Here is a 17,588-nt window from a genome sequence, read left to right as displayed (position 1 = left end):
ACCAGAAGAAGGCATCAGATCTCATGGAGCTGGAGTTACAGGCTGTTGTGAGCCACCTGATACTGGTGCTGGGAACTGATTGCAGGTCCTCTGCAAGAGCAGTATGTGCTCTTAACTGCTGAGCCTTCTCTCCAGCCCCCAAAGATAGGATTCTTGCTTAATTTCTCAGGGTATCTTCTGTAGGACTGAGTATGATATATTTCATATAGAAGATATTGGTGATATCTTAGAGACTTGTGTTTAGTTGTGTGAATGGAACACTACCGTTTATTAAAAACTGGCTGTCTAAACATATAAGAACAAAATAGGATACAATCTGCAAGGAAAGAAACACTTCACTTTCAGCTTCTATTGCATAAAACGGCTTCTGAGGTCCAGGAGTTCTCAGGGTAGAATTTGTAACAAAGCAAAACAACCTTCCTTTTGTAAAACATCTCATCTGGGAGCGCCACCCAGGACTGGAGACCCAGCCTGGCAAGCTGAATGTTCTTACCTATGTGAAACTGTTTCATTTGCATCCTCAGGATTTCTGAAACCAGGGGCTCACGTCAAGCCAGGTGAAACCTTCACCTACAGGTGGACGGTGCCGGAGAGCGTCAGCCCGACAGATGAAGATCCCCCCTGCCTGACCTATCTTTACTTCTCAGCAGTCCAGCCAATCAAGGACACTAGTGCCGGGCTCGTGGGGCCTTTGCTGGTCTGTAAAAAGGGCTCCCTCAATGCTGATGGGACACAGGTAGGCCTTCAGTGTCACCACACTCTTCCTAGAGTTGTAAGTGTGAAGGATTGGCAGTGCAATTAAGCAGCAATGGCCAGAACAAAGCTGTGTGTCTTCTGAAACTGACTTCCATGGTTATGAGGGTTTGTTCAATTTTTGAAAAGTTAAGACCATGACCCATGATCTTAGCATTTCTGCTTATGGTGTGCTTGGTATTTGGTGGGCATTCTTACCTGTATGTTGCCTTGATTCTTGAATCTTCAAGATCTATAAGGGTGTGTGATTGGGGTCCTTCTTGCTGAATGAGGTCTCTCAGACTTGGGTACACCCATGAGCATTTTTGGCATCTTTTATCCAAACAATCCAATCAGAATCTCCAGGTGATTCTATCTGTGTCAAAGCTGAGAGTTGCCATAAGTCACTGGAAATCAATTATAGTGGCTGAAAGGAAGAGAAGGAGTTGGTACGTCCCAACTCCAAGGGTTGGGTGGTTGCATGGACAGGGCAAAGCCTAGGATTTCAAGCTGCATTTATACAATTTAAACTCATTTATGAAAAGTGGAAAATCTGCTCACTCAACTGCTTACTTCACCAATTATTTCCCAATCAGAAACAGCAGGTCAATTCATTTAAATGCTGGCATTGTATAGACCTCTTGGATGGGCTCAAGGACTGTCTGTATAGGCTTTAAGGACAGAAAACATGTTGGTCTATCTTGGATTGTCAATCATCTCTATGAGGAAGCAACATTAGAAAAGTCAGCATTTGTAATACTGTGAGCGTGTGCCCTGTGCCTCAGCAGCCAACTGCAGCCAACAGAGGTGGTGGTGTTTGGTGATTTGCATTTCAAAGGTGAAGAAACTGAGGCTTAGAGAGACACTGAGCGATACTCAAGGAACTATATCTAGTAAATCTGAAGGTCATAACAATGCAGGACTTGGGAGCATCTAACCCTTCCTCTCCCCCAGGATACTAACCTGTTTCTCACTGTGAATAAGTCCTGAGCCAAAGAGATTAAGGACCAAGAACTACTATAAAGTAGTTCTGTTTTCCCTTTCTTTCTTTCTTTTTTTTTCTGTTGCATCTACTCAATGAAAACTTTGAAATTTCTTAGCGTTTGCAGAGAATGTTGCTAAGCCAAATACTATTCATAGTAGGACTACTTATTCAAGATCAATGAAAACGGAGAACAAGAAAAAAACAAACAGTAAAATACCTGATGTTTGGTTGCTAAACAAAACAATTTGGCCAAAGATAAATTCATTTGTAGTGTAAAAGGGCCTTAGAAAGTATGTCAGTCTCAGACTAAAACCTGCTCAGATTCTTCTAGACAGGTAGAGAGAGGGAGGGGCTTAGAGAGGAGTGCTTCTTTCCAGTCAGTTGTCACTATCTCTCCCGGAAGTGAAGGGGTGTCAAAAGGTGTGGTCAGCTGACATCAGGCTGATTTCTGACCATTATCGCCCTCCACATAACCATTCAATTAAATTCCCAAATTCCACTTTCTGTCCCATTCCTTGCTCCCTACTTCCTTTCCTATTTCCCTCCCCCATTTCTTCCTTCTTCCTCTCCCCACTCTCTTTTCTCAACACACAATGACAGAAATATATAGAATACAGGAAGAGCAGGTGTGTAGGAAGGGGGCCCTGAGCTTACATAATGTCATTTAGAGAGAGAGGAAATTGGATAGCATTGCTAAGGATCCCTGTGAGGCAAGCAACAGGATAGAGAATGGCTTGGATAGCACACATGAGGACAACAACAGATAGACCACACTCAGAGTCCTGACTTATGAAATGATGGGTGAGTGTATGACTGATGTCGATGACTCATTTTGTGTGACTTTTAGGACTAATTCAAGCTGCGCATTTATGCCTTTGTTTCTTCATTTCCTCTAGAAAGGAATAGACAAGGAATTTTACCTACTGTTCACAGTCTTTGATGAGAATCTCAGCAGATATCTTGATGAAAACATCCAAAAGTTTACTTGGTACCCCTTCAGTGTTGACAAAGAAGACAAGGAGTTTGTGAAGTCCAACCGGATGCACGGTATGAAAAGCTGAGGTACCCTGGGAATTGTGCTGGAGCCTGCCTAACTGCCTAACTCCGGTGTCTTTAGTATTGCTTGTGGTCAGGACGTAAATCATTTCATGCCTTCGGCTTCATGAGCTCTCAGAGATACTGTGAGTCTGACACTTCCAAAACCTCGTGTCATCCTTAGACAAAGCAATGCAGAGTTTGAAGTAGTGAAGAACACAGGAGATCCAAAGTGTAGAAAATGACTGATGAAGTTCCCACATCTTGGCTGATAACAGGAGATAATGGAGAATAATTATGTCTAATCAATTAGAATGAGTGACTACCACAGGGATTAATCCCTCAAACACTTGTGGTTCCCATCTCATCTTAATTTGGGATAATGACTCAATTCTTTCTCAGTTTCTCTTTATATCATAATGGCAAGCCACCCAGTGATTGTCTGTGGCTAACCAAGGATTCTATTGGTCTCAACCATGTTGCCTAATGCAGCCAAGCAGAGTCAGATTCCACAACCACAAGAACAAGCAGCTCCCAACTCGATAGCATACTGGAACATTTCAGTATGTGTGAGACTGTGAGAGTCAGATTCCACAACCACAAGGCTGTGAGGCTGTGAGGCCTCCTGTTTTGGCTCTAAGCATAACGTTTTTATTACCTTTTAAAGCAATATAGAAGGATGCATAAATAGGATCTCAAATTGCTCCCTAGCTCAGGAAGGTTACAATAATCCACAGCAATCAGGGCAAAAACTCCCATGATCTTCAATGCTAAGGTCCAACAGAAACCCCTCTTGGACCTGTGGACTTCAGGGAGCAATGACCTTTAGTATCAACCTCCAGGAGAGTTTTTTTTTTTTTTATAACTGAACATGAATTTGTTTCTGATGTTTGTTTGTTTGTTTGTTTGTTTGTTTGTTTGTGAGACAGGGGCTCTTGTATCCCAGACTGGCCTCAAACTTTGAACACCTGATCCTTTTGCCTCCACCTCCCAAGTGCTGGGATTGCAGGCATGCATCATTTTTTAGTTGACAATAAAAGGGATAAACTAAGCTGTGAGTGAGGACATGGTCATTCCATAGAGGAAAAGCCAGACAGTAAAAGATGTCCTTGGAGATGCTCTGGATAGAATAATACAACTGTTGGGCCACATAAAATTCAACTTCAGCTTAGTTTGGCCATGTGACACTCATATTCATACATCATCGAAAAGCACATTTCAAGGAATGTCTCTAGGTTGAATTATAAACTGGGTTCTAGTTCCAAGCTTGTTTGCATGGCAAGGAAAGGAGAAATCCAAAAAAATTAAGAATAAGGGGCTTCATATGGTGCCCTGCCATGAGCTGTGTTTATCTTATAAGCTTTATTTAAATGGTATTTGATGAATGAATGAATGAATGAATGAATGAATGAATGAAAGGTCTAGAAATAGAAGCATTAAATCCATGTCTAAAGTCAGAAAAGATTCTCTTCCAACTCAGCCAAACGCTAAATTACTTAGCATCCCACATGATGGTAATACTCTTTCAAATTCTATAGACAAAGATTTAAATAGTTTACTGGTAAAAATATTATCAAAGTTGCTTTAAAACTATGTTCTTTTTAGAAGTCCCAGGGATTTTTACTAGTAATTCCAAATTTAAGTGCACTTGGTAAGCTCCATTGGTTTGACCAACAGACACAGAAATAGAAGGAAATTTTAGTCACAAGAAGATTTTATGAGACGATCATCCCTATTAGACCTCCCAGTTATCTCGTCAGGGTAGGGAAGTGAAAGTTATACAGGGGATTACTTACTCAGGTTCTACCTTTTCATAAACATAGTGCCACCTGATACCCCCAATCTGCCTCCACTGATCGGATCTGCAAATACAATGCCAATTTACTGAAACGCTTCTGAATTACTCGGAATCTATGAGCTCATAAATGAACATCTGATAACCTCTTCTGGAAGCAAATGCAAAAGCCATTGGCAAAAGAGAGTCTGTCTGAATTAAATTAATTGAATCCAATAAGTTAATAATGGAGAAAGTCACTTGACAAAAGATAACAGGATAAAAATCTCAAAGAAAATGATTTTTGTATCAAGAATTTTCTAGAGGAATATGGGAATGTGAGGAAGTCAATTGATATTTTTTGAAAATTATTTTTATTATTTTATTGTGCAAATGGGTGTTTTGCCTTCATATTTGCCTACCCACCATGTGGTCTATGGAAGGCAGAAGAGGGAGTTGGATTCCCTGGGACTAGAATTACAGATGTTTGTGTCATCATGTGGTTGCTGGGTCCTCTGCAAGAGCAGTCAGTGCTGTTAACCACTGAGCAATCTCTCCAGTCCCCTCAAATGACATTCTTATAAGGATGATGCTCTTCTGACATGCAGAAGTAAGATGTTAACTGAAAGGCATTCTGACATGCTATCAGACAGTTTTGACATTTAAAAAACTGCAGGAAACAACCTGGTTTATTCCTTACTGATTCTTGGAATTACTGTCTTAGAATATGTTTTGCTAAATTTTATAATTGTAGTGTATTTTCAGATTTATTGTTAATTGTAGACACCATGTGTCTAGTTTTCTAGCAGTGCTCATTCTCTAGTAATAAGGTTCTTACGTACAGTCCATTGCTGGAGGGTCTCCCACAAGCACACTGATAATTGCTCCCTGAGATGGTGTTGTCACTCACTATGACTACAGTTACAACAGGTGCTCACTGTCTTCTTCCTTCCACTTAGCTGTCAATGGCTACATGTATGGCAGCCAGCCAGGCCTAAGCATGTGCAAGAAGGACAGAGTTTCCTGGCACTTGATTGGAATGGGCACGGATACAGACATGCATGGAGTTTATTTTCAAGGCAACACCATCCACCTACGAGGGACTCACCGTGACTCCCTGGCTCTGTTTCCCCACATGGCCACAACGGCATTCATGCAGCCAGACCATGCAGGTAAACCTGGCAGGGCCATCTCAGGTGATCAAATCCCAACCTGTCCTCATACAATTCTCCTCCAGGAAAAGCTAGTAGACCTTGGCTCTTCAAAGACTCCAGAAGCAGATATAGTTTTGATTCAAATCCCAGTTTTGGCTATTTTAGCACAAACACATAGAGTAAAAGACAGAGGAGTTGTTAACCAAAAGGCAGATCTGGGATCCTTTACATGACTTTATCCCAGGTGAACCACAGTCACACAAACCTAGGGGAATCCACATAAGTTCAGGTGAATCCATGTGACCATCAGTTTAACACTGATGAACCCTGGGTGAATCCATGTGACCCTCAGGTTAACACAGATGAACCCTGGGTGAATCCATGAGAACCTCAGATTAACACGAATGAACCCTAAGGGAATCCATGTGAACCCTAGGCAATCCTTTTGAATTCTAGGTTAACCCTCATGAAGCCTGGGGGAATTCAGGTGAACTAAGATGAACCCTAGGTGGATCCATGTGAACCCTGGTGAATTTGTGTTAATCTTTGGTAAATGCCCATGAATCCAAGGTGATCCTCATGAATACTAGGTGAATATGTTAATTAATAGCCATGAAAAAAGCATATACTTCTTGCCCTCATTAAACACAAATGTAGCTGAAGATATTTTGAAGCAACTACAAGTCTCCACATGTATATGCTCGTGCGTGCGTGTGCATGCGCACGCGCACACACACACACACACACACACACACACACACACACACACACACACACACACACACATGAGGGTAGAGAAAATGGTAGACAGCAACTCACACTGTTTCCCTTTGCTCCTGGAGAAGATAATGACTCCATTGTTGAGAAGCCACAATGAACTCTTAATTGTGTTCTGTCGGGATAAAGTCCATGTGGAGAGAGGTCTTTCCAGGTGTCTTCTCTATGGTTTAGGGAGAAGTCTTTCCCAGGTGTCTTCTCTATGGTTTAGTGAGATGTCTTTTCAGGTGTCTTCCCTATGGTTAGAGAGAGGTCTTTCCAAGTGTCTTCTCTATGGTTTAGAGAGAGATTTTTGCAGGTGTCTTCTCTATGGTTTAGTAAAAGTTCTTTCCAGGTGTCTTCTCTATGGTTTAGTAAGAAGTCTTTCCAGGTGTCTTCTCTATGGTTTCACAAAGACTGTCCTAATGTCTATAATGCTATGTATTTGCTATGATTTCATATTTACTATTTTTATTGGGATTCTGTTCAAAGTGAGTACAATTGACCCACTGAGCTAACCAACTCTGCTCATCCAGAAATGACAGCCAATCTTTAGACAACAGGTACATGCAGAGCAAGAGCAGAGCTCTCTCTGTATGTTATAGGTGGTTATGGACAACTAACCAGTTGCCTCTAAGAACAGTCTATTAGAAAATGGGGAGATTGATCTAACAATTTCATTGACAGTTGGTATCTTCAGTGATTTCATTTCACATAATTTTATGGTGAGTTTAATTTGAATATATACATATATATTCTAAACACATGCACACATCTCAGATGCCAACATATCTGGAAATTCAGTTTTTAAATTGCATCAATCTCTGCCAGACATCGTTGACGATACTCTATAGAGAACTGCAGCTGATCTCTTTCTTTCTGTTCCATCCAGCATGAAACACATGAGCCCTCCCAGGCTCAAGGCTGTAATGAAGTAATCCATTTGACTTTCATGCTTACTTGCTTTGTAATTTACGAAATCCTTCAGGGCAGAATCCCTAACCATGGCCTAATTTGAACGTTGTCTAGGTCTTTCATCTCATAGGTAATTAGTTCTCTATAAACTGGGCTGGGCTGGGCTGAGGTAGTCACAGGGATCAGTAGTTTTCCAGGAGTGACTGTAGGCAGGTCTGTACACCAGGGATGATCCAGAGGCGTTCTTTCTTGGCAACAGTATCTGATTTGTCCCTACTACAAATGAATTTTATGTAACATTTTCCCTCCAAAAATATTATAGTCAAAGTAATTTATTCCTCAGGAGCTATGCTTCAAAAATGCCATGAGGTTGGTATTCTAAAAGTCCACATTACTGGTTACTGTTGTTGGGATAAGATGTGTAAGTTTGGTAAGATCACTACCACCAGAAATATCAAGTCAAGGGCACAATGCTAAGCCTTTTCTCCTCCAGGTATTTTCAAGGTGTTCTGTTCCACCTTGCACCACTTCGTGAGAGGCATGGGTCAGATCTATGAGGTCAGCAGCTGTGGCAACAGGGACCCTTCTGAGCCGCCCTACGGGATGCTAAGAACCTTTTTCATCGCCGCTGAAGAGGTAGAATGGGATTATGCCCCTAACAAAAACTGGGAGTTCGAAAAGCAGCACTTGGACGCAGGAGGGGAAAGGTACCATGGACAAAGCCACGACTGTTCGGTGGGAATGCGCATGCTCTGTGGGCCTTAGCACCCGTGAAAACCAAGTGGCCGACTTTCTGTGCACAGTTCTGCAGGCAGACTCTTTTCCTTATGAGTACAGAAATTAGTGACACTTCTGTCTACTCACCTGGAAGTAGGTCAGAGGTCACTCTGAGTGCATCATAGTGGGTTCCCATGCCTCTCCTAGTTCCTTAGCTGTGACTAGTCTACTTTATTTCATAGCTGAGAAGGATGGTTGGATGAATGGATGGATGGATGGATGGATGGATGGATGGATGGATGGATGGACTGACGGATGGACAGACAGACATATGGATAGACTTTGGAATAAAAATGCAGATGGGAGTGTTTAGAGTGAAAGTGGGACCCACAACAACGGTGGGACTGGGAAGAAAAATGAACCAGATGAGGCCGAGAAGGTGTGTGGATCCAGGTGAGAGGACGGGCTGCTGTAGACCCAGTTGTGCAGGGGAAGGGAGCTTCAGAAATGCTTCTGGAAAACATGGATCCAGGTGGGGACATCCAAGGATGATCTGAGGCTATTGCCTTGAGAGAGATCCCCAAGTTAGGGCAGGAAGAGCAGGTACCCAGAGAATTTGTTGGAGTGATAGCAGCCAGGACCACATGTTGAAGCATCAGCTATGCTCAAGCCACACAAAAGTCTATGAGTCTTGGTACTCTACTGTCCTGATTCTGGAGTTGGGAGTCCAAGCTCCTCATGGCACACTGCGAGAGTCTGGGCACCAGGAAGGCATCCACCACAGACTGCAGACTTCCCCAACATTAACATTGTCTACTTCACAACTTCCTGCTGCTTGGATACAACTGCCCTGGCATGCAGATGAGGGAGCCTTGGTGGGAAGAGTGAGGACATCCAGCTAGTCTTTGGCAGAGCAGGAGCTGAACACAGATCAGCCCAGGGAAAATCTGCCTTATCGCCAACACACCACACTGTCTTTGGATTCCTTTCCCTCTCTGCTCTTAGTACCTATCCCAGGCTCTGGTCACCATCCTGTCTGCAGTACACAGATGCCTCTACCACCGCTTTCCTTAAGCTCAACACCGCTTTCTTTGCCAGCCATTGTTTTGGGGAAGAGCTACTGGAACACTGCCACCTTAGACATAAATGAAAAAAACAAATCAAAGTGACTAAGGAGAAGGTTTGCCCTGAGGGCAAAAAACGTTTAATGTCTACTCAATTATTCACAAACAATTTGCTAATCTAGACATGTTTCTTTGGGACAACTTGTGCTGCCAGTCCAAGTTAAACACTGATACTCTTTCTGTGGAAAATGAAGACTAATTTGGCCATCTCTAAAACAATTATTTCACTAAGTGGCTGCTGTCGCCACAGCCTTCACTTTAAGTTTGAAGCTCCACTTGATCTGAATGAGCAGGAAGTCTAGACTCAGGCTCTGGGACTCTGGGCTAAATAGCATAGAAAAACAAGAGAGTGCTTGTAGGACAGGTGGATAAAATGAATTCATTCCCCCAGTGCTCTGGTTATTAACCATAAATCAACCAAAGTGAGGTGGAATATGGACACTGCCACACATTCAAAGTATACTATACAAAGTATACAAATTCTATAGTTCTATCAGTTTATATAAAGGAAAGGGACAGGAAAATGGCTCAGTAGGTAAGGGGCTTGCTGCCCAGGCCCAATGACCTGTGTTCAGTCTTCACATCCCACACTGGAGGGAGAGAAAACAACTCCCAAAAGTCATCCTCTTCTGACACCACCCTGCCCCACACATGATGGCATAGGCATGCCCTTGTGGTATACATGCACAGCGTCTCCATTGATAGCAGCCCGGAGACCAATGCTCTCTGCACCCCAGATTTTGAGCCTATGATTTTTTTCAGTCTGGAGATGACACAGAGGCCTCCTACGAGCTACATAAGCACTCTCCTACCAAGAGCATCAGCAGCTGCTTGTTTGAGACAGGAGCTCATTGGGTTACCCAGGTTGGAATTCAATTTCTGACCCCCTGTTTTTACCTCCAGAATAGCTCACAGGTGTATCCAGCCACACCTCCAGCTTATGCACCTGATTTTACCCACGACTATTATTTTTGAGCTGCTTCCTGGCACAAGTCATCTCTGAGACATTTATTGTTCTGATCAGCACAGACCCTCTCAGTACCTGAGTCTCTTCATTGTGGGATTCTTTACAGTGTTCTGGGAAGGCATCAGAGTTCCAGTAAGGTGATACACGAACCTGTCAGCACAACTTCACATCAGATGTGTGCAACAGGAGAAATCTGAAAAAGCAGATGAGATCGTTAAAGAAAAATGAGGTTATGGTGCTAGCACTGCTGAGCTTGGAGACCAGTGTGTGTATAATTTAGCAATCCCAGGAGTCACCACAATGAACATCTACTGAGCAGTAATTATATGCCAGGAATATGCTAAGACTTTTATAAGCAATTCATCATAATAGCCTCACAGCACACTTGACTCATCCAGGCAGCACCTTCCCAGCATCAGCTTTGATGAAGTTTCATACAGCAGTTTATGTGTGCCTTTCGCAGCAGAGGAGAGCCCGGGAATAGTAAGCAGAGCACAGCCTGGGTCTGTGTCACAAGCATGGCTAAGTCAGAGTGTAGTCAGAGCAGAGGTGCTATTGTTCAATTGAATATCCTCAGTGCAAGATGCTGGTGAAATTGTGTGGAGCACAGACAGTGGCTTTCCCATTGTGAATACGAGGTCCCAGATGATAATGCTGGAACAAGCAGGGAGGGAAACAGTCTCTAACAGAGGGGAGGTTTAGTGAGAGCTCACAGCCCCATGGTGTGGGGGGGTAGTTAGTTAACAAAAGCTCCCTGGAGAAAGTAGTCTTTGAAATGAGATGTGGAGAGTGAGATAGTTCCAGAAGAGAGAAATAGTTCTTGGTAGAGCAACTAACATGCCCAAGGACAGGATAGGTGGAGGGCTCATCATGCTCCAGAGAGCAAATGTTTAGACTGACATAGTGTCTCAGGGGTGGGAAGTGCCAGCCAGTCATGTTCAGAACTTAGGGAAAATAGATAGTGTAGGGTCTGAGCCAAATTGAGAAGGTTTCTCACAAGGAAGAGAGGATCAGCCTTAGAGCTGGTGGCTGCTCTGTCTGCAGAGAAGAGAACAGGAAAGAGGCTGTGTGGGTGGTAGGGAGAGCCAGGCCAAACTTTTCTTGGATTAGAACACAGGCAGTTAATTTGGGAGACATGGAAGGACATTAGCACCACCCTACTTTGGAAGTGAAAGTGATTTTTGTTTTCTTGGGGACAATATCTCACTGTGTAGCCCAGTCTGGTCTTGAACTAGCCATCCTTTCGTCTCAGCCCCTGGGCGGCTGGGATTATAGTTGTGCCACTACACCCAGCTGTTTCTGAGTTTTTTTCTTCACCTCTTGTGATGGTGACAGACACCCAGAGCCAAACCTTAATTTTCACGGGCTTCATATTTACAACTGTGCCTGCTTGTCAAAATATGTTTGTCACACTCCACTCCCAGAGAGTGGCATAAAAGGCCAGTTCTCCAGGAAGGCCCAGGCAACACACAGGAAGGGAGCACCATGCCAGAGTATCCCCAAATCACTCAGAACCCCCTGAGGTTCCTGTGATGATGGGGAGATATCTGAAGAGCTGTGAAAACATCAGAGGTCGAGTGCACACATCCACAGCCAATGTCAACTGAAGCCAATCTCAGAGTCTTATTTTTGCCCTGCCTTTGTGGACAAGTGTTCTTGGCCTGTTTCATGCCACAGCATGTGCATTTGTGTGCTGTCTGGGGTCCACTGTTAGAAAGAGCAGGGGTGTGGAAGCACTGTCCCAGGTTCCCAAGCACAAGCAGGCTGGGTTATGTTTATGGAGAAACTTCCTTCAGGCTGAGTACAGTGCGATGAGCTGAGGTCAGGGTTAGCACACATTGACATCTGGTAAAGTGTCTTTCAACAGGTGGGTTAATAGCACATAAAAACAAGAAGAACCACACATTTGTACCTTCACAGTACACACCCTGCAGGCTTTGGGGCTTCAAAGTGGAAGAGTGACAGCCATGAAACCTGGAGGATTTCAGAGCTGAGGAGGTTGTATCCGTGTATCTACATTTCTGTGAGGAAGGTGTGTTTGTGAGTGAGTTTTCTGTTAGGAGGGTGTGAGTGTGTGTTTATATGAGGAGGTGTGCATGTGTTTTCTGTTAGGAGGGTGTGTGTATATGTATTGTGTGAGTATGTTTTCTGTGAGGAGGATGTGTGTGTTTATGTGAGGAGGGTGTTTGTGAGTGTGTGTGTGTTCTCTGGAACCAGGCAGAGAAGCACAGCCTCTGTTGCCCATTAGGATTTTCTAAGCTTAGCCCAGATTAGAGCCTGGCAGTGGGTGACAATGATGGTTCCCGGTGGCCATGGGTCCTTGCTGTGTTGTTCTCATGAGGACATGAGGAGCTCTGAGGTGCTGACTGCTCTCCCTGTTCTCAGAGGTGTTGCAAAGGCCAGCTTCCTGGGGAGACACTGGTCCCAGCTGGTGTTGGGGTGCATCACCACAGAGCACCCCAGAAAACAGAGACACTCCTGGTTTTGCCGCTTTCTGACAACCTTGATCTCTGATGCCCCTTCTTTGCAGACATGGGGATATATTTATGAACCACACTGAAAACTGGATTGGCTCTCAGTACAAGAAGGTTGTCTATAGGGAATACACAAATGGAGAATTTGTGGAGATTAAAGCCAGGCCACCGAGAGAGGAGCACCTGCAACTCTTGGGTAAGGCAGATTTCAGTCCATTTCAGTCCGGCACTGTCAGCCCCAAGTGTGGGGATGTCTCTCCACCACCCCCAGTCCCACCTCTTACACACACCTCAGGATCCCTGTCATCAGGGCAACCTACCTGGTGTCTCGTGCTCTTGAGCCTTTTTCTTACCTCTCTACTGAGCTGAGAAATCTTTATTTTAAAAAGTTTGATGACTCAGCACATCAGATGGAGTGTTTGCGGGACCTCCTCAAGGTCTTGGTTCTATGTACACAGTGACATAGAACACACTATAAAACTGGGCATGAGCCAAAAGGAGCCTCCTTGTGTGAGGTGGGTGCCAAGAGTGACAGGTCTCAACCTGACCTATGGACCTGAGAACTGCCCAAGCATATGGATGGACTCTGGGCTGGCTGATGCCCCAGCTGTGTGGCTGGCCATCAACACTGCCCTTCCTGCTCTCCTTCCCCTCTTCCCTCACCTGGGAGATATTAGACCCCCCCCCACACACACACACACTTGAAAAAGAATATTTTTAAGTCAGAAGGCAAATTTAGAGGATTTTGGAAATACTTTTCTGCTTTTTACACCACAGGTAACTTTGTGAGTATGGCTTACACATTATTTTCAATATTCGAACGAATGACGTGACAACAGACTGACAATGATTGCGTGCGCCCCTCCCCCACACCTGCATGTTCAGTTGACTCACCAGCTTGTTTGTCACTTCCACATGAGTAATTCATGAGTCACTCATTGGAGCTGTAAGTGTGCTCAGAGCTCCAAAGAAAAGGGCTGGGCAAGCTGAGGGGCTGGTTGTGCTCCTTAAAAGCCTGACTTGATTGGTAACAGAGGGAAATCAGTGACTTATATCAGGGGCATGTTTGCAGGCACCAACAGTGGAAGCCCTTTCACTATCTGCCCTTAGAGTGGCCTGGACTCCCAGTAACTCAGTGGGCACGCAGCAGGGCCACCTCTGTCCACCACTGTGTCCTGGAAGGCATCTTTTTTTTTTAATCTTTTAATTTTAATCTTTAATTTTAATCTTTTAATTTTTTTATTTGAATTAGAAACAAGATTGATTTACATGACAATCCCAGTTCCCTTCTCCCTTCCGTCCTCCCCTACCACCCCCCCCCAACTAAAACCCTACCTATCACATATCCTTTCTTCTAATCTTCACCTGACTCAACCTTTCTGCTCCCTCATGACCTCTGCATTCTTCTCTTCTTCCCTTCTCATTCTCGTAGCTCCTTCCCTGCTCTTCCCATGCTCTCAATTGTGCACAGGCCTGTGCAGTGGACTGTAAAGAGTAATGAATGCACTTTAATGCACACAAACTGTTTGAACTATGTCCGTGCTTACTGCTTAAATGCACAGCAGTTCCTTTCACTTCTGGAGAAAACTATATAGTTCAACAAATTTTAGATGTATTAATGACTTTAGCCATGTTTCTCAGAACCAAAGCCAGAGCGATGTTGCCCCACCATTAGGGCTCAGGTGAGAGATGTTTCTGCAAAGGGAATCTGAAGATGACAGTGAGCCCCACACTCTATCTTGTTGGGGTGTTTCCCTAGCACTGCAAAACAGGAGGCACTTGGCATGAGGAAGGCAGGCATCACCAGTCAGGCGCAACCTCTCTCCCTCCAGCAGGTGCAGATGCTTCTGCATGGACATTGAAGCTCACACGAGAGGCTGGAGAGCATGTGTGTGCTCAAGGCATCTGGCCTGGTTTCATTTCTGTTTCTGTGATAAAACAAACAAATAAACAAACCTGACAACCAGCAACCTAGATAAGAACAGGTTTATTTTAGCCCACGATTCCAGGCTACAGTGTATTTGATGGAGAAGTCACAGCATCGGGAGCTAGAGACAGTCCACATTCAAGAGCAGAGAGGGATGAATGCATGCTTAGTGCTCAGGTAGCTTTCTCTACTCACATACAGTCCTGGACCTCAAACCAAGGAGCGGAGCTGTCTGCTTTCAGGCCATGTCTTCTTATATCAGTGAAGGCAGTCAAGGTCATCTCCACAGACAAGAGCAGAGGTCAGCCTGATCTAGACAACCCTCACTAAGATTCTTCTCAGGTGATTCTAGGTTGGGTCAAGTTGACAGGTAAACCATCACAATACCCACATTTTGAGAGTCTGTGCTAGACATGCATTAGTGATGCCATACCCATGGGTTGAAAGTCAGCACTAGACATGCAATCGCGACATAATTGTGCTGCCTTCAGTTCTTTTACTACCCATCATTCCATGGGAGCCTCATTACCAGTGTCAACCCCATCTGCCAGACCATAAGCAATTTGGGTCCCTTAAGTTTTCACACAGGTATTAGCATTAGCTCGTTTTCTCTTGCTGTGAAAAACACCATAACAAAGGAAATCTATAGAAGGAAGGGATATAGTTTCTGGGCTTATGGTTTCCAAGGAATAGGGGTCTGGCATGGCAGGGAGGCACAGCAGCAGGCAGCATGCAGCAGGCATGACAACAAGAGCAGGAAGCTGAGAGCCACATCTTTTAATCCAAGTACAAAGCAGAGAGAGCAAATCTCAAAGCCCGTCCCTATTGACATACTGCAGCAAGGCTACACTACCTAAATGTCCCAAACAGTGCCACCAACTGGAGACCAAATATTCAAATGCCCAAGACTGTGGGGGACACTTCTCATTCAAAGGATCACAGATTACAACTGGAATGCTGTTGTTCAGAGTTTAAGCATTTACTGAATACTTGGCTTTGTTGCACAGAAATAAACTCTACAATACATACATAATGCTATTTAATAGTCCTATGGGAACAGTCTTAGTGGACCCATTCTGCAGATGAGGAAATTGAGATTCCAATTACAGATTCACCCAAGGCCTTCTGTTATAGGAAGGAGGGAAAATTTGAACTCAGGTTGGCCCCACTGCTAAGCATGACATAGTATTTGTGATGCCCTGGCTGTGTTTTGCCTTTAGGTCCAATGATTCACGCCGAGGTGGGGGACTCCATCCTCATCATCTTTAAGAACAAAGCCAGCCGGCCCTATTCCATCACAGCCCAGGGTGTGGAGGACTCAGAGAGTGGGAAGCGCCTCGAAGTGCCTGTCACAAAGCCGGGTAAGTCACAAACAAGGTCTGCTCCATACTGATGAGGTCACCAAGGGTCTTAGAGGACTGTCCTAGGTGTGTCTCAGCCACTGCCTAGTCCCTAGAGATATGAGCTCACCATGTATGCAATGACCTAGTACTGAGAGTCTTAGGTCCCTGTCACAGACCTCACAGAGTAATGGGGAACACCAATGGCAAACACACTGAGTGTTACCTTGGGTCAGACACCATGTTCTACATTTGAAACAGAAAATAACAAGAAAACCATAATCTATCCTAACAGCAATCCCACAATGCAGACACTATTTAATCAATTCACAAGTCATTAATTATAGTGTCCATTGTTGCCTTATCTGTTACTAAAACAAGAAAAGAAAACACATGTTCAATTAAACTGTAACGCATTCCAAATTTGAAGATGTATCCTATTGGGATATGTTAAAATGGGAATGTTTTATCCTTACAACTCATGAAATATGTATGAATATGTTCATTTAAAAAATAATGAGGGCACAGAGTGGTACCTAGGCCAGGCCCAGGGTAAATGACAGTGGCAACCCTGTTTGTTTGACTCAAGGACCCAACCTCTTTACCACACATTTCTCTGATGTGACCAAGACAAGAATGAACACACAATGAACAATTTCAGCAGGAACATAGATTATACATAAGTTCTAATTGGTGGAGAATTTGTTTTTGTTTTTGTTTTTTTGAGACAGGTTTTCTCTGTATTGTTTTAGAGGTTATTCTGGCACTTACTCTGTAGACCAGGCTGGCCTGGAACTCACAGAGATCCACCTGACTCTGCCTCCCATGTGCAGGGATTAAAGGCATGTGCACCAATGCCCGGCTTTGGTGGAGAATTTTTAAAACTATCCATGTGAAGTTTTGGTTATTAATATTCAACTCCTTTGAGTATATACTAAGGAACACAACCACTTGGTTGTGTGGTGAGAATGTGTAGTTTTTAAAGAAACTGTCAAACTGGCTTTAGAAGTTGCTGCACAATTTTGTGTTCCCACCTTGAATGAGAGGACCTTCTTGTCCCATATCGTCACCAGTATTTTCTGTTTTAGACTTTGATCATTCCAACAGGAATATGGTGGCATCAACTCACTACTTTAATTTGCAGTGCCCCTAGTGACATATGACTTTGATCATCTTTTTTGTTACATGCTTGCCCTCTGCATGCCTTCCTTGGTGAGGTGTCTGTTGAGTCTGGCCCGAGTTCAGTCCCTGGAACTCATGTGAAAAGTTAGAAGTGGCAGTGTGCGTCTGTTATCCTAGCACTGCTACAGTGAGATGGGAGGCAGACACAGGAGAATCAGCCAGAAGCTATGGGCTAGCTAATCGCAGTGTGTCCCACAGCGGGGACAGCAAGAGAGCCACAACCTCACTAAAGTGGAAGGCAAGAACTGACTCCCGAAAGTTGTCCTCTGACTATATGCATGCCATGGCACACACCACCTGCACTAACGCACATGTCATTATGCATGTGTGCACACATACAGTAATAATAAATACATTTTAAAAATGAATAGTAACTTAGGCATATACACAAAAGAAGCACATTCATACAACAAGGACATCTGTTCAACAATGTTCATAGCAGCATTATTTGTAATAGCCAGAAACTGGAAGCAGCCTAGATGACCCTCAACTGAAGAATAGATAGA

The 17,588-nt window shown here is 44.0% G+C and overlaps 1 protein-coding gene across 1 annotated transcript in view; it reads left to right on the top strand.

Moving 5' to 3' along the window:
- Hephl1 (hephaestin like 1) overlaps positions 1-17,588 on the top strand; it is a 76,511-nt gene that overhangs the window by 45,759 nt on the left and 13,164 nt on the right. The window contains exons 9-14 of the mRNA XM_027410835.2: positions 525-736; positions 2,614-2,764; positions 5,486-5,698; positions 7,845-8,058; positions 12,690-12,829; positions 15,781-15,921. Coding sequence (XP_027266636.1) covers positions 525-736; positions 2,614-2,764; positions 5,486-5,698; positions 7,845-8,058; positions 12,690-12,829; positions 15,781-15,921 — 1,071 coding nt within the window. The remainder of the gene's footprint in view (positions 1-524; positions 737-2,613; positions 2,765-5,485; positions 5,699-7,844; positions 8,059-12,689; positions 12,830-15,780; positions 15,922-17,588) is intronic.

The sequence above is a fragment of the Cricetulus griseus genome, chromosome 4, assembly GCF_003668045.3.
Source record: "Cricetulus griseus strain 17A/GY chromosome 4, alternate assembly CriGri-PICRH-1.0, whole genome shotgun sequence".
NCBI lineage: Eukaryota > Metazoa > Chordata > Mammalia > Rodentia > Cricetidae > Cricetulus > Cricetulus griseus.
Note: the sequence above shows the minus strand (reverse complement) of the source record. Positions and strands in the feature narration are given on the sequence as shown.